The sequence below is a fragment of the Caretta caretta genome, chromosome 1, assembly GCF_965140235.1.
Source record: "Caretta caretta isolate rCarCar2 chromosome 1, rCarCar1.hap1, whole genome shotgun sequence".
NCBI lineage: Eukaryota > Metazoa > Chordata > Testudines > Cheloniidae > Caretta > Caretta caretta.
The window spans coordinates 307,414,429-307,437,890 of record NC_134206.1 but is presented as its reverse complement, the minus strand read 5'-3'; the positions used below and the strand labels follow the sequence as shown (position 1 = coordinate 307,437,890).

General features: G+C 41.1%; 1 protein-coding gene across 4 annotated transcripts in view; it reads right to left on the bottom strand.

The window, feature by feature from the left end:
* The window catches only part of ST7 (suppression of tumorigenicity 7), a 234,648-nt gene that overhangs the window by 56,686 nt on the left and 154,500 nt on the right, over positions 1 to 23,462 (bottom strand). For all 4 annotated transcript variants that reach the window (XM_048836149.2, XM_048836152.2, XM_075124440.1 and 1 more), the window contains exons 8-9: positions 21,548 to 21,645; positions 1,797 to 1,911 (exon numbers count right to left, since the gene is read on the bottom strand). In XM_048836149.2, the coding sequence (XP_048692106.1) occupies positions 1,797 to 1,911; positions 21,548 to 21,645 (213 nt within the window). The remainder of the gene's footprint in view (positions 1 to 1,796; positions 1,912 to 21,547; positions 21,646 to 23,462) is intronic.

The following is a 23,462-nucleotide window of genomic DNA, read 5'->3' as shown; positions in this document are numbered from 1 at the left end:
TGGGTAGGCAAGAAGAATGGGAGTGGGATGAGGAGTCAGGGCTGAGGAAGAGACACGACTGGAACAGAGATATGTCGAAGGGGATGGAGCAGAAGGAGGCACATTTGGGGAGAACAAGTAAAAGGCTCTGTACCCAATACAGAACACTCCCCTGCCAAGACTGGAATCGAACCCAAGACTCTTGAGTCTCAGCATTCTTATGCTGTTAGCAAATATCTGTGAAACCCACTGGCAAAGTGTGTCTCATCACCCTCTAGTGCTGGTCCACACAGAAGACTGTGTAGTAGATCTGTGTGGTAGTCTAAGGTTCCAACCAGGTTGAGTCATGTGAGAGTCAATATGAGGTCACAGGATGGAATTTTTGTTTTTTCAGTTTTATTTTTTAAAAACTTAAGAAATTACATACAAAATGTCTCTAAGGTTGCAAAGTCAAGCACTCAGAAGCACTCATGAGATGCTAGAATTTGGGCCCCTTGGGCACATCCACTATGACACAGTCTTTAATTATATGATCACATGCTACTTTTTCCATTCAGTGCACAGATTGGACCTGCTCTGGAGATGACTCAGGGTTGTGTAGTAAAGGAGACTGTTGTCTGTGGGATCCCTGCTTCATTTGGTGCAGATGCTGGAAGGTGTGTAGTATTATTAATTATTATTATCATTATTATATGGCCCCCACCACTGTAGTATCTGAGCACCTGAAAATCTTTTATGCATTTACCCTCAAAATGTCCCAGTGAGGTAGAGAAGTGCATTTATCTCCATTTTATAGATGGGAACTGAGACACAGAGAGATTAAATGACTTCCCAAGGTCACACAGGAAGCCTGTGGTGGAGCAGGGAATTGAACCTGACTGCCCCAAGTCCTAGGCTAATGCCCCAACCATTGGAGCATCCTTCCTTTAATTGGAAGGCATGTAGTGAATGAGGCAGGGGACTGCATGAAGAGGATGAACTGTCTCATTGTTAAGGCAGTTGAATGCTGCCCTGGAAAACTGGATTCTTTCCCTGCCTCTGCCCCAGAATGCCTGTGAGGTGCTGTGCAAGTCACTTAAACCAAACTTTTTACACGTACTCACTAACTGTGTTCTTCATTTTCTGGGTGCCTGACTTGACATGCTGGGGTCTGATTTGCAGAAGTGCTGAGCACTCACAGCTGCAACTGAAGACAATGGGAGGTGTGCTTTGAACATAGAAAGTGTTATGTAACATGATGTACGCTGAAAAATCAGGTTCTAGATGTTTCAGATTGGGTACCCAAAAGTAGTGGATATTTAATTACCTTAATCCCTCTGTGCTTCAGCGTGCTGTCTCTAAAATGGGGATTATGCCACTCCCTCATCTCACAGAAGTGATGGAAAGATAAATTAATTCATGCTTGTGAAGCACTCAGATACTGTAGTAATGAACACCAAGGAACATATATGGGGAAATTATTAATTCTGTTTTCAAAGCGAGCTTTGAATAGTCTGCAGTAAATAAGGCCTGGGGTCACACATTGAACAAACAGGAGAAAACAACATATTGAAGAACTGCTCATTTAAGAGAGCACTGTTCTACCTGTGCTCTGAATGACACAGGGGTCCTGTGGAAAATATGGTATGTGATCATGTAATTGAAAACTGTATCATAAAGCATATACACAAGGGATCCCAATTAAAGGTGCACAAGCAACTTAAATTCTGGCATTTCCTAACTTTTGAACATTTTATTTTGCAAACATATCAGTGTTCATGTCACATAGGTGTGTGTGTGTGTACACAATATGTATACATACATGTAGTTGGACTTACCATCATATTTTGCTAAAACTGCCTGAACATCTGCATATGCTTGTAACTCCAACAGAGCTTCTAGCAGGTTTTCGTGGATGTTGAACATGCTTAGCAGAGGAAACTCCTTCATTAACTAAAAACAGTAATAAAAAAAAGGGTTAGACTATTAACATGGAATGCGGATTTTCATTCAAAATTTACTGAAATGTCTAATTAAAATCGTTCAGCCCTACTGCTCTTGGGCCTCATACAATGTCCTCTAATGCCATTGGAAAGATTCCCATTTGGATTAAGAACCTTGGAAACAACATGCCTTGCATATGGTTTAATTAGTCCAAGAAGAGGGTTGTCTGAATATACAACTCCCTTTCAATTTACTTGTTGCCTTTTTAAAAAGTGAGGGAGTATTATTCTATTGTAGAAGAAGATTAAATTAAACAATCCCCTTCAGCTCAGTAAATTGTATATTTTAGTATTAACTCCCCCTGATGGATATGGGGGAAAACAAAGAAAATACCTCGAAAAAATCAAAGTATAATAAAATAAGAAAGACCTACACCTCTACTATGCTTCATAGTTGTTTATTATTACTATTATTTAGCAGCATATATATTTTATATATATCTCAACAGAATTGTGCATAGTACTAACAATGGCAGTTCAACATCTTTTTGGCCAATCCAGGTTCAAAAATGCTTGACCCAAAGTAGAAATTAGATAAGGCCTTCATACTAATCTAACACTACCATGGCTTAAGAATCCATATCTTATAACAAATGGAATGACACCTTGTATAGGAAAGAGGCTCAGGCTTTATTTTAGTGGGTGCTAAATTGTGACTGAAGTGGACTGGTCTGATGAATCAGTCCTTTAGGAAGATCAGAGATTGTCAGAATGCTGGCCAAATTCTGCTGTGTGTAGTACCAACTGTCTACCAGCCAACTGAATTTGATAAATAAATAACATCCTTTATTCTGCTTGCCATCTGACTCCACATCTCTTAGGAACTTCAGTGCAAATTAATTTCTCTATTTTATTGCTCAGTTAGAAAATGAACCAATTAAAGTGGTGTCATTTTTTTAATGTCAAAGTGATATTCTAAAAATTGTAATATTAAGGGATTTGTGCCCTCACTGTGGTTGTCTTGTGCTGGTGCAAAGCCTCAGCATGGTAGGCTCTCTAACTAGCCTAAAGCCAGCCCTTTTTAGTCCCATTGCTCCCCAAAGTACAGGGTATGATAGGTGTATCCTTGAGTTCCATTGATCCCCATCTCCTGAAAGGGTTTCTTGCGGGGCGATGGAAGCCAAGTATAAGGTAGAGCAGCTCTGAAGATGCTTGAATGTGTACCAGAACTGAACGGGCCCACTTCCAGCTCCAGGGTTGGGGGATGTAAAGATGATGTCCATCCACCTTTGCATCCCTCTGCCCCCTAGTTCTGCACTGAGTGACGTTTATCTGGAGCCAAGGCTCAAACTCCAGTTGATGGAGAGGCTCTCAGGAGTTCTACAGGAAGGTTCTGTACCAGTAATTTGTAATATATTAAATGTATGATACAAAGTACTAAGACACTGATGCCCATTATACACTTGTTGGGAAACCAAACTAAGTTAATTATAAATAAACATCAGAAATTTGCAGATGAATGTTAACATTTTTCTCCATAGGGGCCTAAGAATAGAAATACTACTGAGATGATGTGAAGTAAGCCCAAACTACAAATGGGAAAACACAGTAAAAACTATAAACCATGTCTGAAAAATCTGAGGAAATGAATCAATCCTCCTTTGAAAATATAATTAAAGGAACTGGAAAGAGACAACTAATTATAAACTCCCAAATCGGCAATACAAGCAAAAATATACCAGTCCATAAGCAAAATGGTGAAAGAGTATGAAAAAGTCTGGAACATGTGGAACAGGGAATTAACTCTGTTCAGCAAAAGGCTGCTAATAGACAAACAGAAGTGCCAAGCTCACAGGATGAAATTCACCCCTGTGTAGAGGGCCACGTATAAACTACCTAAAAATTTGAGGATTAAGTGGGAGTGAAGTGGTAAACTGGCACTGTTCTGGCCCTCTGTACTGCACTGTCCTTGCTATGGTTTGAGGATTAAACAGAAGGTGAAGAGGGCAGTGTTTTGTTTGTTGATATTTGTACAACTGTGATCACATGAACTTTTGGTTAGAGAGTCACAATCACAGATACAGGTATTTAATGAGCTCATTGGATTTATGAGGGGTAATCCATAGAGGGTAATAAACTCTGAGCTATGGTAGTAAAACTCCTACAGTTTCAACATCAGGAGTTGATCCTGAGGAAAACAAGAACAAAACTGGGCAGATTGCATAAATCTCCTTGTTTGATTACTGATTACATTTTTCCAAATTGAGCAAGAGGCCTTGGTTTATCTGGATAAGTGGGGGTCTTGATGTACAAAAGAGTTCTCAATACAACTGTTGCTCATCAGAAAAAAAAATTTCAGGTCCAATTTCAGATAATCAGTGTTTTCAGTCAAGGATTCAGATTAGATTCTACCGGACTTGTTTCTCATCCCCTTTGTGATTTTTAACTGCTTCTACCAGTTACAGACAGGGTAAAATATATATATATAATGAAATTCAGTGTTGGGATTTTTCAAAAGTAATATTTACAGTGGGTACTTTTAAAATCTTTTTTAAAATTGATGGAAAGGTTAGAACTGCACATGATTTTTCATTATTACACCTGATAGCTACTGCACATTAGAAAGAAAGACACTTCTAAAATTGTATGAATTAATAATAGATTCCCATAAAGGGGGATAGACATTTTAATACAAAAGGGGATTCCATTTTTCAGTGTTTAAAATATATACTAAAGACTGACACTGTATTCTGATTGTGGGTAAACCTCAGAAGGATGTAGTTGCAGTTGTTAAATTCAGAGTGGACGTCACTCATTTTGATACTAATAACTTTTTAAAGTTCAAGTTTGAAAAGTGCACAGTAATTTGCAAATATCATTAATTTGGGCGAGACTTTAATTTGTGCAGAACAAGAACAATAACTTTATCTCACCTTGTCCTAGCAATGATGGACCTGGATACAGATAGAATGAAGCAGCACTGTGATGAAAAACAGATCAATCCTTCCATTATACAAAAGAGTGAGGGCATTGAGAGTCCACATCTAGAGCCTTTACGCATATGGTCCTAAGGCGGCTTTCTGCAGTGTTTAGTCTAGTTGTGTTCAAGTTCAAGTTCCACATCAAGTTTATTTTATTTGTGATTTTCTTGTTATTTTTAATAGCTTTTGCATTACTTAAAACAGCCTGGATTGGTTTAAGTGGCTGTTAGTGGGGAATTAATACACAGCTCCTCCAGAGATAAGGAAACTCACGTCAGAAAAGGTAGAGTGAGGACTGAAGTAACAGTCAGTATGTAGTCAAGTGTGAAAGGAGTTATAATTTATCATTCCTGCCCTGTAAGGTGCTAGAAGGAAGTGGCTACTGTCAATAAAGGCTATGGTCTAAAAACCTGAGTGATGTAAGGTGCAGTTACAATTCTCCTCAGTCACCTGCCACAGAAATCTTTTACGTTTTTCCTGTCTGCCACAAAGAAATATAACTAGTAAAATGCGAGGGCCGGAAACCGTCTCCCTAACTTACAACTGGGTATTTCACTGCATAAGGTACTACTCAACTGGAGTAAGGATGGCAGAATCTAGCCCTGAGTAAATAATGACGTAAAGCTCACACAGAGCATGTTACTAAAAACATACCCTTCTGAAGAATTAAGAGTGATCACCCCAGTTCCCTGAGACTGAATAATGGTTATTAGACTAGCTGTCTCTTTGTTAGTGAACAAAATGAAGAGTTGCAGCCAATTATAGATGTACTATGTCCAGTAACATTCTCCTTGTTGTGGTTCACTTTACTTCTTGTTGACATCAATCATTGATTTTTTTTTTTAAATTAGGTTCTGTTGCAGTGAGAAAACCTTGCATCATACAGCAACACAGTAAAGGGCACTGTCTGGACTGCTAGACCTACAAATTGACAGTGTTAACACACATTCCCTCAAGGAAAGGCCTTAGGTGAAGAAGTGCAAAACAGTGATCATGAAATCAATTTATGCAGCAGCTACAAAAATAAAAACCTGTACAATTAGCCACTCAACTTACTCCAAGGTTCACTGCAAACAAACCAGAGAACATGCTTTGCTAGATAACGTGTTCACTTATTATGTGAGTTTCACAGTAAGTTGCAGGTTATTGCTCTTTTATTTTAAATTCTTTTCAGTCACAGTATGAATGCCAGAAAGTAAAACCACCCTGATGGAAACATTATAAACATAGGTCAGCAATTAAAGTGTGCCTTTAATGAACAGCATGGAATAGAAACCTTGCTACAGGTTGAAATACAATACTGCTAGATGCTCACTAGCAGGGCCGGCTCTAGGTGTTTTGCCAGCCAGGGTTGAAAACATTTTCAGCGCCCCTCCACCCTCTCAGCGGCCGAGCAATACAAACAGACAACCAATCACCAGAGAAGACAGGAAAAAAAAGGCCACGCGGCACAGCAGTGTGGCACCTCCCCAGAAGTTGATGTCCAGAACTATCTCCCTGTTCACCCACCTCTAAAACCAGTCCTGCTCACCAAAGGCCAAATTCTGTATTGGTCTGAGGGGCAGTAAGGAGGTCCTGTCCCCTCCTCCCTCATGCCAACTACAGGGTGGGAGCAGTTTCCAAGGGGCAGTGGGCTGAAGACCATAAAGGGATGTAATATTGGCCAAGTTCCCTCTGTACAGCATGGTCACAGAGGCAGAATACTCCCCTGCCCCTGGCCAGCGTGGCTCCCTGTTGCTTACATGCTTACTCTGGGCTGTGACTAACAGACACAGGTCTAGCCCTAAATCAGAAGATTTATTTTTAAGTGATATCACATATCTCCATTTATCAAATTATCCAGTTTACTATTTTTCAACTCTCTTCCCTAATCTCCCTTTTAAAAGATTCATGCTATGACAAGATAAATGCTTCTTCTTTACTGGCAACCACTGCACCACCTCACCTCCAGGGAAAAAACAGAAGTACTGTTACCTCTTCTACCAAGGTATTGACTAGACTCCCGTAAAACATGCATCAAGCTTTAACAAGGAGTCTTCCCCTTATGTATCTCTAGCAACCAAAAAGCTCTTATTAAAGTCAATGCAGCTTCTTGAACACTGATCAGGGCAAGCTAACAATTTCTATGTAACACCCTCAGTTCCTTAGCACAACAGAATGGGTTGGATCCTCAGATGGTGTAAATGGGCCCAGCTCCACCGAGGTATGAGGCCCAATATGTCTAAACTAAAATGTTAAGATGGGCCATTTTATGGTATAAACATATACATAATGTAGTAACAGTAGCTAATTTGGGATTTTCTTTTGAATTTAAACTAGTCAAAATCATCTTCTAGTGATAAAATTAGGATTGGATAATGTAATTAATCCATGTTATATTTGATTTGGATGTTTGGGGACACTTGATTTGTATGCATGTGTAGAAAGTGAAATAGGTTTTTATTAGGATGTTCATTAGCTATACTGTAACTATATGTAAATATTACCACTACCAGATAATTAATACTTATTTTAAAATATCTTAAATATATAATTAGTACTTTAGGACTACAAACTGAGAAGAATTCTGGAAACAAATCTTAAATTACTGCATGTCTTCTCATTATGCTTTAGAGTCACATTTCCGGACTCACCCCAAGTCATATTGCAGGGTGTAGGTTCAGTGATTTCTGTGATGGATGTGCTAGGGTGTTGATTCATAAAAAAATGCTTTTCTGTGCATGGAAATCCCCTCTTGATTTATTGGATAAAGAACGAGTTTTATCTCTACAAGGGTGGTTTATGGAAGGCGGACAGCCTTCCCTCAGAATATTTCACTCATCAATTTTTCTACATTTAGATATAATTTTTAAATGTTCTCAAGGAATGCAGCCGTAGATTTTGTGTCCAATTTTCTCCCTGTGATGATATTATCCCCATACATCAATTAGCAATGATACATTATTCATGCAGAAATCAGTTTTAAGTTACAGTATGTGCCCTACATCTAGTCCTTGGGACTCAGGGGAACATGGAAGTGGATAAATGATCTTGTATATAACTTGGTGTTGACGGATTTATTCTCATAAGCCTCTATCTGCACCATCGATGTACATGTATATATATATATTTTATAATGAACTATATTCCATTATTATTTGTTGTTTATATGTATATGCTCCCAATGAAACAAACAAACAAAAACACATTTAGAGCACTGTGTTCAATTAAGCATATTCATGAATGCTAAAATAATTTTAAGGTTTTGTCTTAAACTGAAAAAAAATGCAGTTACCTTAAAAGAAAACTTGAAATTCCATCCATCCCAGCTCCTAGTAATGCTGTTACTAGCAATGGTATCTGAAATGACAGTCTCCTGTCACCTGCCCTGCCTTATTGGTACTGAGAAAGTCAACCACCACTTTAAAGACCCCAGTATTTAGGAGGGAGATTATGGGATGGATTAAATGTGGAATTTCAGCTTCATTTCTCCATTTCCTGGCTATTGCCAAGTCCGATCATGTAACATTATACACCTCTACCCTGATATAACTCTGTCCTCAGGAGCCAAAAAATCTTACCGCGTTATAGGTGAAACCGCATTATATTGAACTTGCTTTGATTCACCGGAGCACGCAGCCCCGCCCCCTGGAGCACTGCTTTACCGCGTTATATCCAAATTCATGTTATATCAGGTCGCGTTATATCAGGGTAGAGGTGTATTTATGTATAGGGTATTGTATTGTATTGTGTGTGTGGCTCAAGGTTAACAATTACAATCTCAAACTATACAACAGAGGAATAAAGTCATTGTATTTGAGACCTCTGTAGAACTGTCTTTGAACTTTCAGCCATTATGTCCTTTCTTAGCTAACCTGGAGGCTTAAAAAGGCTGTTCAAACCTTTCAGAGTTTGATCTGTGCCCTTTTAAAAATATAATTACAAAAATGCCATAGTCTAGACACTGTCTTGTGGATCAGTGCGAAAAATTCACACTTTTAAAGAATAAAAATAAATTTTAAAGGGATATATTGCATAAAACCAGGGGAAACCAAATTGTACCAGATGTATGTTTAATATTTTTGAATCGCACCTTCATACAAGAGCGACAAATAGAATAACAGAAAATAATTTATAACAATGAAGTGTTTTTTCCACCAATGATTAGTAACATTACAAAGCATGAAAGCAGAGTCATTTATCACTACCCTCAACATCCCTTCCTCCCAAATACATTAGACTATGCTTTATCCACAGCATACCAAGTACTTTTCAGAGAAAGTCAGTTAAATGATAGAAAAGAGAGGAAGATTTTACACTGAAATTTAAAAGAGAGGAAATAACGTACTGGCTCACAAAAGGCTAGGAAGTTCTGGAGACATGGAACAGCACAAATAAATGATCTCCACAATCCCCATCTGCAGAAGTTTAAGAAAACGGACAGAGGAGTGTAAGAATGAAGATGCACACAAGCTCTAGGAGACTGGGGATCCTCTTAACAGAAGACTGGGGATCATCTTAACAGAACCACCATGGTGGAAGCCATAGGGCTCATCCGTTATGCATCTTTTTGTGATCATAGAATCATAGAATGTCAGGGTTGGAAGGGACCTCAGGAGGTCATCTAGTCCAACCCCCTGCTCAAAGCAGGACCAATCCCCAACTAAATCATCCCAGCCAGGGCTTTGTCAAGCCTGACCTTAAAAACCTCAAAGGAAGGAGATTCCACCACTTCTCTAGGTAATGCATTCTAGTGCTTCACCAGCCTCCTAGTGAAAAAGTTTTCCCTAAAATCCAGCCTAAACCTCCCCCACTGCAACTTGAGACCATTACTCCTTGTTCCGTCATCTGCTACCACTGAGAACAGTCTAGATCCATCCTCTTTGGAACCCCTTTCAGGTAGTTGAAAGCAGCTATCAAATCCCCCCTCATTCTTCTCTTCCACAGACTAAACAATCCAAGTTCCCTCAGCCCCTCCTCATAAGTCATGTGTTCCAGTCCCCTAATCGTTTTTGTTGCCTTCCGCTGGACTCTTTCCAATTTTTTCACATCCTTCTTGCAGTGTGGGGCCCAAAACTGGACACAGTACTCCAGATGAGGCCTTACCAATGTCGAATAGAGGGGAACGATCACGTCTCTCGATCTGCTTGCAATGGCCCTACTTATACACCCCAAAATGCCATTGGCCTTCTTGGCAGCAACAGCACACTGTTGACTCATATCCAGCTTCTTGTCCACTGTAACCCCTAGGTCCTTTTCTGCAGAACTGCTGCCTAGCCATTTGGTCCCTAGTCTGTAGCGGTGCGTAGGATTCTTTTTTCCTAAGTACAGGACTCTGCACTTGTCCTTGCTGAACCTCATCAGATTTCTTTTGGCCCAAACCTCTAATTTGTCTAGGTCCCTCTGTATCCTATCTCTACCCTTCAGTGTATTTACCTCCCCCACCCCCAGTTTAATATCATCTGCAAACTTGCTGAGGGTGCAATCCACACCATCCTTCAGATCATTAATGAAGACTCCTTATATGACTCCTTATATCCTAGGCAGATTTTATTTATATACACACACACACACCCCTTGGTAGTAGATGCTACAAGAAAACTCTTTAGAAATACAATCTTCTGCTGGACAAACACACATTTTCAACAAGTGCAAAAAGGGCAATCACTTGTTGTAGCGACCTGGATAAAACAACTTTCAGCATGCCTAACATTAAAGACACTAATGGTGGACTTAGATAGCATTCAGTGAACTTTTTTACTTTTCTGAGTGTTGGAGAGTAGAATTTGAACTATTTTAGACAGCTTCAGTTAAGTGATAAATAGTATCTTATAATTTTTTATATTACTAGAAATCTATTATCTTAACCTTAAAATCAGCATTTACCATTTGTTATATCATAGTATTTTCCTCTACTTAAAATAGGAATTAGGTATCACAGATACCACTTTGCAGTAGATCCTGGTAAATGCTATGGTTTTTATGGCAATCATGTACCTGGAATTCATAGATTCATAGGGTGAAATTCTGACCTCAATGAAATCAGTGTAGTTTTGACCATCTAGTCTGACCTAATTATGATGATCTAGTTATGCCATTTAATCCGACATCCTGAATAACATGGGCCAAAGAATTTCACTCACAAGTTCCTTCCCATAACTGTGTGGGAGAGGCAGGCAGTGGCTACACTTGCAAGCAGCAATTAAGGTTATGTTCTTAAGCTGATAGGGATCATGCTGCCTTTATCAATAACTATAACTCTATTTGCTCCCCTTGATACTACAAGATACCGAACACTCCAATGGCAGCTGAGAGTGCTCAACACTTCAGTGTATTGAGCCTTTAATTGTAAGAAAAGGGCAGTTCAAAGGCTAACAAATGCAGCTCATGTCTATCAGCAAAAGTGTGTCACACTAGTGCTGAGGGTACACCAGCAGAAACACTCACAAAAACATGGCTAATGTCAGAGATCAAAGAAAATACCCCTCCCAACCTATCCATAGCATTAAATACTTTGGGATATGGCATGGTGCCACTTCAAAGCCTTCAGATGACATAACCTTTAAAACCACCTTAACTATGTAGGGCAGTCTAAGCATTTAAAACGGCTAATCACACACATTTGACACGCACCTTTCTAGGAACTTAAGCCACTTTAAATCCTTAAGGCTGATTGATACCTACAGACATGCATTGAAAAGTGCATACTTAATACTCTAAGTGCACACTTATATATATATATATATATATACACACACACACACACACACATGCTGCATCTTTCCAGAAGTGTGAAAACTCAAATGAAATTACCGTGACCAAGATTTTCAAAACTGCTGAACTCCCAGCTGCTAGGTCTGGTCCCCAAGTGAAAAAAAGCTCATACAAATATTTTAGAACCTTAAAAATAATGTTGGTTTGTGTGCATTTCCAGATTTGGGTGAAGGTACAGAGGGAATCTTTTAAACCATCCCTACTGGTGGCCACTCTACACACTTTCTCATACAACAACATTCATATTACCATATTCAGTCTATTTTGAAGCAGCAGGTCCAAAGTCGAGATTAAATTAGAAAATTTCACTGTAATGGGATGTACCAGCCTCTTAAGGCTAATAAAGATAATCTCCAGGGCCAGCACCTTCCCATTTCAATGTTTCTGTCACAGTCACTGAGGTGGCAGAAGAGGTCTCGGGGGGTCTTTTGGGGTTTGTGAGGAAGTCTCAGACTGCTGTCCCCACTCGGGTTGTGAAATCAGAGCTCCAAGTGCAGAGGGCTCTGGATCTCCCCTCTTCCCTCAGCACTCATGGGTTTGTATTTCCCAGTGCTGCAGGAAGTTCAGAGCTTGGGAAGGGATTTAAGAAGCTCCTTTCCCTCAGAAAAGGGAGAGATTTTCAGGGAGCTACAAGAGCTGTGAAACCATGGCCTTTGTTTCCTCTGATGTACTCTTTTAATCTGGGAGTTGGGTGGAGAGGAGGGTAAGAACTGTGTTGCAAAAATCCCTGTGGAGGAGCCATGCTAACTCCAGACCCCTGAAACAGGCCAAACCCCATTACTTGCATTAAGGCCATAAAACAAAACCTCAGGGGAGGGTCAGTGCTGACATCAGAAGGAATGGAACAGACATGTCCTGTTGGGGAGGTTTGGTTTTGTTTTGTCTCTTAAAGAGGACTCATTGTACGGCCCTTGGTTCGTTTGGGCCTGTCACTTTGTTTGCTTCAGCCTGCTAGTCCCTGGCATGACTTCTATATGATTCCCCCTCCTTAAAGCTGTTGTTTTACTTTAAATGATCATAAATTATCCTCCAGTGAAAGTTTTTACCAAGGTCCAAATATTCTCCAGCTCCATCCTAGAATGCTTGAATTAATTTAGCAAAATTAGCCCATTCAGTTTCCTACATGGTATGTCCTAAAATTTAATCAATTTTTAATTAATGTCAGTGACCCACTCAAAGGAGATGATCCACCTCACTATATTGATCCACTTTTCTAAGTCAATAATGCTGGTGATCACTACTCCTGTATCCATCACCCAGTATATAACTGCTTTGCTCACCCCTAAGTGTTCTGATTACAGACAAGGCTGCAGTCCAAAACCAGCATATTCATTTCAGGGTAAGAGACTGAGCAAAGAAAAGAAACTGCTTCAGTGCAAAATAGTTGACATGAAAGGATTTCTTGAATTGTCTAACATGTGTGTTTCTGCACTGGCTTTTCGACGAGATTTTAAAAGTCTTTCTAGGCATGGCCACAGCCTGGGACACTGAAGAGGATCAGACATAATCATCTCTGTGCTTGCCAAACCAAACTAAATCTCTCAAAACACTCATGCTTAAATCTTCTTTACTCAAGCAGCACAACAAATAAAACCAAGGTTTCAGACTGTGGCCTTCATTATGGCTGGTAAGATCTCTCATCCACTCTATACATATTTGGCCATATTTTACACAGATTGCAATAAATTTGGAGTAGCTCAATTGACTGCGGTGGAGTTATTCCATATGTACACTGGCCTACATGAGATGAGAATTGAGCACAGTGTGTCTAGAAAAATGACAGGCTTCTGGTTTCCGGTTCAGAATCATAATAAATCATTAATTATCAGCAGATGTCTAAATAAAAGCAACACCTACATATACTTCTTCCATACAAATTATGTGTTACTTGGTAATTCTGATAAAGTCAACTCAGTTATGTGTACCAGATTAAAGCAGCATATCATCATCGAAAACATAATTCAAGCTCTTCAGTTTAGTCTATGACACAATAATATTACCATATTAATCAGATCATAAACGGAGATGATGATATAGTCCATAACAACAATCAAATAACTTCTTCATATGTATAAAACTGAAACATCTATGTTTAAAAAAAATTGAAAAATTGAAAAAAAAACAATGTTGATAAATACAAAGTAATGCACGTTGGAAAACATAATCCAAACTATACATATAAAATGCGGTCTAACTTATCTGTTACCACTCAAGAAAGAGATCTTGGACTCACTATGGATAATTCTCTGAAAACATCCACTCGATGTGCAGCAGCCGTCAAAAAAGCTTAACAGAATGTTGGGAATCATTAGGAACGGGATAGATAATAAGACAGAAAATATCATATTGCCTCTATATAAATCCATGGTACGCCCACGCCTTGAATACAGCGTGCAGATGTGGTTGCCCCATCTCAAAAAAGATATATTGGAATTGGAAAAGGTTCAGAAAAGGGCAACAAAAATGATTAGGGGTATGGAACGGCTTCCATATGAGGAGAGATTAATAAAACTGGGACTTTTCAGCTTGGAAAAGAGACAACTAAGGGGGGATATGATAGAGGTCTATAAAATCATGACTGGTGTGGAGAAAGTAAATAAGGAAGTGTTATTTACTCCTTCACATAACACAAGAGCTAGGGGTCACCAAATGAAATTAATAGGCAGCAGGTTTAAAACAAACGAAAGGAAGTATTTCTTCACACAATGCATAGTCAGCCTGTGGGATTCCTTCCCAGAGGGTGTTGTGAAGGCCAAGACGATAACAGGGTTCAAAAAAGAACTAGATAAGTTCATGGAGGATAGGTCCATCACTGGTTATTAGCCAGGATGGGCAGGGATGCAAAACTATGCTCTGAAGTGTCTCTAACCTCTGTTTGCCAGAAGCTGAGAATGGGTGACAGGGGATGGATCACTTGATGATTATCTGTTCTGTTTATTCCCTCTGAAGCACCTGGCATTGACCACGGTCAGAAGACAGGATACTGGGCTAGATGGACCATTGATCTGACCCAGTATGGCTGTTCTTATGTAAGATATGTTGACAAATATCAATATATTTTCTATACTTCTTCCTAATCCATGTGAGAACAAGGGTGGATATGCAAATACTTTGCCAGTCTTATCTATCAACAAAAAGTTTATATACACCAGTGCCTAAAGTATTGCATTTCTGATATGCTCATGAAATAAACTGTGGAAATGGAAGGGAGAAAATTCCTTTGTCTCTAAATTTGTTAGAAACAAGGTATTTTGGTTCATATTTTGCATTATTTCTTCAGCAGCCAATATTACATCATATCTCCTCAAATTCTGAAAGTCATTTCATTCATCTCAATATCTTTCACTAGTCTCCTCATTCTGACTGACTATATGGTAAATCTTGGACGGTGGGCGTAGTGGGTGTTAATAGTTGCATTGTACAGTTATTACATAAATGTTACAAATCATCAACATTACAGGTGGCTGCGACCCCTAGAGCATTCCAGTGCTAGAAGGCAAGGGGCTCAATGGATCAGGTAATAAGTTTCAGCTGGCCTACCATTTCACTGTACCCCAGCTCACTATGGTTATAATCTATATCTAAAAGGTGTCATGTAATATGTCACTAGAAAACTAATACACTTGACTGATCACTAATACTCTTGCATGAAGGATGTATGCAATGTGTATTAAGAGTTATGAATATATGCTGTAATGATGACTAAAATGTGTTTAAGCCAGGCATGTCAGGGGGAATTGGTAAACAGGTCTGCCCTAGACAAAGGAATGTATATTTGCTTCTCTGACCAGCTTAGTCATCAGGCAGAGACAATGACAGTCTATTAACATATTAGGTAAACAAAGCTATCAATCTAACAAGAGGGGGAGGAGACAACTTCCGAGGGGTGAGGGGGGAGAACCTTTGCTTTGGCTATAAAGACAGGAGGTCTGAACCTCAAGTGATAAGTAAGGCTACGTTTTAGTCATGGGTATTTTTAGTAAAAGTCATGGACAGATCACAGGAAATAAACAAAAATTCACAGCCCATGACCTGTCCATGACTTTTACTACATACCCCTAACTAAAACTTGGGAGGGGAGCAGTGGGTACTCTGAGGGGGGGCGGTCCGGGGCACCGTGAGTGCTGAGGGAGGTGGCCCGGGACCCCTGCTGGTGCGGGGGGAGGAGGAGGGTGTTAGGCAGGTTTTGGAGGCTCCCTACCTGGCTCCATGTGTCCCTGCAGCTCCTAAGTGGCGGAGGGGCCAGGGGGCTCCATTCACTGCTCCTGCCACAAGTGCTGGCTGCACAGCTCCCGTTGACTGGGAACCACAGCCAATGGGAGCTGCAGGGGCAGGGCCTGCAGGCACAGGCAGCGCCCAGAGCCCCCGGCCCCTCTGCCAAGGAGCTGCAGGGCCATGCCAGTGGGAGCTGGGGAGCCCCCCACCCCAAGGTAAGCACTGCTCCACACCCCCCATCACCCTGCCCTTAGCCCCAAGCCCCCTCCCACACCCCCAAACTGCTGCTGCTGCAGATGTCACAGAGGTAATGGAAAATCACAGAATCTGTGACTTCTGTGACCTCTCTGACAGACTCGCAGCCTTAGTGATAAGCAATTGAATCAACTGATTGTCTACAATATTACTCTACTATAAAAAGTTTATCAAGTGAGGTGTTCATGAAAGCCCATGACAAATTGGTGATTAATATTGTCATAAAACGTATGCCTTAACATGCAGCCTCTTGTACTTCTGTGGAAGGTCCTGACTGAGGGAAAGACAGCCATCCCTGGGAAGAAGGAAGATTGATGAGAGAAACCACATTGAACAAAGCTTGTATCTTGCTACAGTAAGTTTCAGACTTTCAGATGCGTGTTTTCACTTTTATTTACTTGTAACCATCTCTACTTTTATTTCTTTTACTTGGCATCACTTAACCTATGACCTATTGTTAATAAATTTGTTTTATTTTTACTATAAACCAATTCACTGTTGTGTTTGAAGGGAAGGGTGTATCTGCCTTAGTTAAATTAATAAGCTATGATGTGCTTTTGTCTTTTAAAGGAGCGAACAATTCTTATTTCAAGTGTTCCAGGAGAGGGCTGGACACTTCAGAGCACACGGTTTGGGAAAAATTTGGGGAAAAAGCAGAGACTTGTTAGATCTGAGCAGCTAAATTGTCCAAAGATTCCTTCCTCACTGAGCATTCTCCATTCCCCCAGAGCTCCTGTGGGTTTACTGGACAGTGCATGTGCTATCCCCAAAGACCAGTTGAGTACTCTCCATCCTTGGACTGCATACGCTGAGATGTATTTCCCTGCAATTGCTCTTCCTGGAAGCCTGAGGTGACTGTGTCACCAGGCACAGGAAGTGACAGCACAGAAAAACTCTCTCCCCCCTGCTCTCAATGCTCCTCCTGCTGGCACCCAGGGAGCAGGGAGGGGAAGGAGGAAACAGCCTGATTTGAATGCAGAGGATTTGAATGCAGAGGGGTGAAGAACGGCGGGTGGTGAGGAGCAAGGGATGGGGACACTAATTAAACTGGCCTGAAAAAAGTGGGGGGGAGGGGCTATCATCACCCCAATATATACCTGTCCTCCTATTCAGCAATTAATCTGTCCCTCACCCGCCAAGTCAATATTGCCCTAGCCCCAACAATTCTGTCCCCACATCTGTTCTCCCCACTCCAACCTAGACATCAGTTCTGCTCCCACATCAGTTCTGCCGCTCCACAGCACTCCATCAAGGCTGCTCCCACATCAATTTTGCCGCCCACCTTCCCTAACCCAGCCTCACCTCTGCGCCTCCTGAAACCACTGGGGTTCTTCACCCTGCTCTCCCCAGCCAGGTGCTGACAATAAGGAGAGACAAAGGGGAAAGGAACAGAGGTGCCAACACACTGCACCCGCACAGAAGGAGAGGGGGGAGCAGAGCAGCCCTGAGCTACTGTGCTCTTTCTGCTGCCTCCTCTGCCATCCTGTAACAATGGTGCCCTCTCCTGAGAGGGGAGGGAGAGAACTCTGCCTGCTTCCTGCAGCAATCCTGACTTGCTGCTTTTCCTGTGGGCAAGTGGGGAAAGTAGCCAATCAAAGGGGGTTTTCTCCCAAGTGGTATTTAAAATGTGCACCCCCTCAGTGACCCACTTCCCTTTTTATAAGTGTTATTTCCTGGATCTGCAACCCATTGTAACCTTTAAGCACTGAGCAGGGAGTAACCCTGGAGGAAAGCAAAAGGGGAGAGATAAGGCAGGAGCTAGGGAAAGGGGTGGGGAATAGGAGAAGAAGGGGATATGGAAAGCTGGGAGATGCAAGAGCAGAAGGGTCTGTAACCACTGAGTACACTTCCCTATAGAACCTGCATTCCCGAGTTTCAATATTCTTTTGCCATCTAGCAATTATCTGTGAAACTTTTTGGCAAAGTGTCTCATCCACCACTGGAACTGGTTCATATAAAGAATGCCAACCTACTACTGTTACTGGTCACTCCTTTAGCTCAAGAGATAGAGGACTGTGCTGTATATCTGATGATAATCCATCCACAGGATGGAATGTTTGTTTGTTTTTCAATTTTTCCAGTTTTTTTAAACATAGGAAATTTTAATTGTGTCTCTAAACTATGTGAAAAGAACATTAAAGTTTCAAAACCAACCACCAAAAAGTATAAATGCCAAAGTTAAGATTGACCATGCAATCTTAATTCAGTTCCCTTGTTCATAATGCCTTATAATACAAAATTTAATTACATTTTCCACAGGACCCCTGTGTCATTCAGTGCACAGCATGGACCTACCTTGGGGATGAATCAGGTTGTGTAGGGAAGGGGATTGTTGTCTGTAGGACACCCGCTTCCATGTTTTGCAGCAATTGGAAGATGTGTAGTGAATGAGGCCAGGGATTGCAAGAAGAGATAGAACGATCTCATGGTTAAGGCAGTTGAATTCTGTCCTGGAGAACTAGATTCTATCCCTGCCTCTGCCACAGAATTCCTATGTGATGCTGGGCAAGTCACTTAAACCAAACTTTTCACAGGTTGTCAGTAACTGTGTGTTCCTCATTTTCTGGGTGCCTGACTTGAGATCCTAGGGTCTGATTTGAAGAAGTGCTGAGCACTCACACCTGCACATGAAGTCAATGGGAGCTGTGCTAAGGACATAAAAGGGGCTATATAATACTAAGTACTCTGGAAAATCAGGAGCTAGGTCTCTCAAATTAGGCACCCAACATTAAGGATACTTTTGACCATAATATCTCTGTGCCTCAGTTCCCCATCTGTAAAATGGGAGTAATAATACCCACTTACTTTACAGAGGTATTGTGAAACTGAATTAATTGTTTGTGGAGCACTCAAATCCTATAGTGATGAATGCTATAGAAAAGACCATGAGGAAAGTGTGGGCCCCTTACTGAATGAGGGAGGCAACCTAGTGACAGAGGATGTGGAAAAAGCTAATGTACTCAATGCTTTTTTTGCCTGTTTTCACTAACAAGGTCAGCTCCCAGACTGCTGCTCTGGGCATCGCAAAATGGGGAAGAGATGGCCAGCCCTCTGTGGAGATAGAGGTGGTTAGGGACTATTTAGAAAAGCTGGACATGCACAAGTCCATGGGGCCGGACGAGTTGCATCCGAGAGTGCTGAAGGAATTGGCGGCTGCGATTGCAGAGCCATTGGCCATTATCTTTGAAAACTCGTGGCGAACGGGGGAAGTCCCGGATGACTGGAAAAAGGCTAATGTAGTGCCAATCTTTAAAAAAGGGAAGAAGGAGGATCCTGGGAACTACAGGCCAGTCAGCCTCACCTCAGTCCCTGGAAAAATCATGGAGCAGGTCCTCAAAGAATCAATCCTGAAGCACTTGCATGAGAGGAAAGTGATCAGGAACAGCCAGCATGGATTCACCAAGGGAAGGTCATGCCTGACTAATCTAATCGCCTTTTATGATGAGATTACTGGTTCTGTGGATGAAGGGAAAGCAGTGGATGTATTGTTTCTTGACTTTAGCAAAGCTTTTGACACGGTCTCCCACAGTATTCTTGTCAGCAAGTTAAGGAAGTATGGGCTGGAAGAATGCACTATAAGGTGGGTAGAAAGCTGGCTAGATTGTCGGGCTCAACGGGTAGTTATCAATGGCTCCATGTCTAGTTGGCAGCCGGTATCAAGTGGAGTGCCCCAAGGGTCGGTCCTGGGGCCGGTTTTGTTCAATATCTTCATAAATGATCTGGAGGATGGTGTGGATTGCACTCTCAGCAAATTTGCGGATGATACTAAACTGGGAGGAGTGGTAGATACGCTGGAGGGGAGGGATAGGATACAGAAGGACCTAGACAAATTGGAGGATTGGGCCAAAAGAAATCTGATGAGGTTCAATAAGGATAAGTGCAGGGTCCTGCACTTAGGACGGAAGAACCCAATGCACAGCTACAGACTAGGGACCGAATGGCTAGGCAGCAGTTCTGCGGAAAAGGACCTAGGGGTGACAGTGGACGAGAAGCTGGATATGAGTCAGCAGTGTGCCCTTGTTGCCAAGAAGGCCAATGGCATTTTGGGATGTATAAGTAGGGGCATAGCGAGCAGATCGAGGGACGTGATCGTTCCCCTCTATTTGACATTGGTGAGGCCTCATCTGGAGTACTGTGTCCAGTTTTGGGCCCCACACTTCAAGAAGGATGTGGATAAATTGGAGAGAGTCCAGCGAAGGGCAACAAAAATGATTAGGGGTCTGGAACACATGAGTTATGAGGAGAGGCTGAGGGAGCTGGGATTGTTTAGCCTGCAGAAGAGAAGAATGAGGGGGGATTTGATAGCTGCTTTCAACTACCTGAAAGGGGGTTCCAAAGAGGATGGCTCTAGACTGTTCTCAATGGTAGCAGATGACAGAACGAGGAGTAATGGTCTCAAGCTGCAGTGGGGGAGGTTTAGATTGGATATTAGGAAAAACTTTTTCACTAAGAGGGTGGTGAAACACTGGAATGCGTTACCTAGGGAGGTGGTAGAATCTCCTTCCTTAGAGGTTTTTAAGGTCAGGCTTGACAAAGCCCTGGCTGGGATGATTTAACTGGGAATTGGTCCTGCTTCGAGCAGGGGGTTGGACTAGATGACCTTCTGGGGTCCCTTCCAACCCTTATATTCTATGATTCTATGATATTAAAAATTCTGTTTTCAAAGCAGGATTTGAATGGTGTGTAGTAAATAAGGCATGGGCCACACATTGACCAATATGGATAAAGCTCATGTACTGAACTCATTAAATCAACATCATCCATTCTATGAATTGAATGAGGCAGGGATCCTGTGGAAAAATAGTATGTGATAATGTAATTAAAGACCGCATCATAACACATGTGAACAAGGGGGTTGAATTAAGATTGCACAAGCAACCTGAATCCTGGCATTTCCCAGCATTTTCCTTACTTTACCTTGCAACCTTAATAATCTTCTTTTAACATAGTTTATATACAAATTAGACTCAAAAACCTATCAGCAGCATTCTTATCGCCAGTTATATGTGTGATCCGCAAGCAAACTGAACATCATTTCTATGCTATTGCTTTCAAAGGACAGAGTTACATGCAACTATAAATAAGGCTAAGATTTTGCCACAGTTATTTTTAGTAAAAGTCGGACAGGCAATAAACAAAAATTCATGGAAACCACAGGTCTTGAGCGCAGCAGGGGGTGCAGCCAGGGGGGGTGCACAGTCCCCGCTCCTGAGCTGGCCACAGCTGCAGGAAAGGGTCGCAAAGACTGGCTGCAGCCACCTCCTCCCAGCCCCCAAGCCACAGAGCAGGGGCTGCAGGGTCCTGGTTCCAGCCATCCAGCCCCAGCTACTGACAGCTGAAGCAGAAGAAGTCATGGAGGTCCGGAAAAGTCATGGAATCCGTGATTGCCGTGACCTCCATGACTAAATCGTAGCCTTAGTATAAATACAAATCCAGACTCACATCTCTCATCATTTTTACAGCTTCCCTGGTCCTTCCCAGCTTTCTTGCGCACATTGCCAGCCTCCGCTTAATGTATACTAACACATTAGTATCCCGTCCTGGAGAAGGGAAAAAGAAACAAAGATTAAAAAAGAAGAGCTAAAGCAAAGGTCCATTTATCATCCCCACATAGTATAAACTGTAGCTGGCCCTCTGCATTTTTATCATTTTTGATCAACAAGGACACTACAGCGAATGCAATGAAGAGCATGGGCCAAATTCTGTCATTGGTTACACTGGCCTAGGTCTGGTATAATTCCTCTGAAGTCAACAGAGTTACTCCAGATATACATTAGTATTAATAAGAGCATCATTTGGTCCCAGGTCTATGGAGTACAGTTAGTCCTCAAGTTATAGAAGTTTTCTGAACATGAGAACACTACAACATATAACATAATCAAAGAAGGGGAAGGCTAGTCAATTAATACATAAAACAAATGCACAGTGTTACAGTTAGCAACAAATTGCTCTACTTGCCTATTTATCAACTAATATAGCAAGCAACACTTGATAAAGATAATAGGCTGCTACAGGGTGGCTGGAAAAGTGAATGTCACCTTCTGCATGAGGCTTTGTATGGGTTAAACACCGTACATTCATTATAAGGAAAGGCAGTTCATTTTGAACTTCTGCTTTACATTACTGTTGCCCTATTGCTTGTGACATCATAATCATCTTCAGATCTCAAGAGCACTCAATTATGGATGGCAAATTAACAGATTCCATATATGACAATATTACGGAAGAGAAAATGCCCTGATAACAAAGAAGGCACCACAAAGTAACTAGCTGCAGCAATGGCTCTCGAGGAAGATAAGCCATTAGATTCTTGTCTTATTCCTTCTGGGAGAACCAAGAATCATTCTCTGACTATAATTATAATATGTCCTTCTAACATGCTTTTGGACCAACAGGAAATGTGCGTATAGTTAATCGTCTATAAAATTACCATATAAAGAAAATATAACACACCTGCTAGAGATTATCTTCATGTAGAACATGCAACCTTTAAAGATTTTGAGACAATAGTCCTAACATTTTCAAGTCTTTAATAACAAGAACAAGATGTGTGCTGAAAACATTCCAAGTACCTACAAATTATTTTAAAGCTGTGATTATACTTTTCAAATAGATTAAACAACAGGTTGAAAGGTCTGACTTTAGAAGAGAAAATAAATAATGCAGAATAAGGAATTTCTTCAGCTGTATTTTATATTATGTAATTCCTTATCTCTATACTGAGTCCTATATATTTAATAAAAGACTCATTAGTTACAGCTGTTTTCAACATCTATATATGGTGTAACTAATAGGGTATATCTGTCAAACTGGGACTCCTTAGGAGTTATACTGATTGAAGAAATGGACAAGTGTATTTTCTCATTATGACATCAAGATAACCCTTTAAGCCAATACTTTCAAAAGTGACTAGAGATTTGGGGTATATCTAAAAGGCCCTTTAAAGGAAGGATGGACAGCACTTTCTAAAGTTCAGACCCCTTCAAGGTGTGTCAGCTTGGGCACTCAGAATCACTAGTCACTTTTGAAAAATCAGAGCTTCACTGTTTAGAACAGTGGCTCTCAAACTTTTGTACTGGTGACCCCTTTCGCCTAGCAAGTCTCTGAGTGTAACCCCTTATAAATTAAAAACACTTTAATATATATTTAACACCATTATACATTCTGGTGGCAAAGCAGGGTTTGGGATGGAGGCGGGCAGCTTGGGACCCCCCATGTACTAACCTTGCAACCCCTGAGGGGTCCCAACCCCCAGCTTGAGAACCCCTGGTTTAGAACATTAAATATTGTGTGGGCACGAATGTATGTACACATACACATAAATGTAGACATTTGCTAGTGTTTAAGAAAGAACATC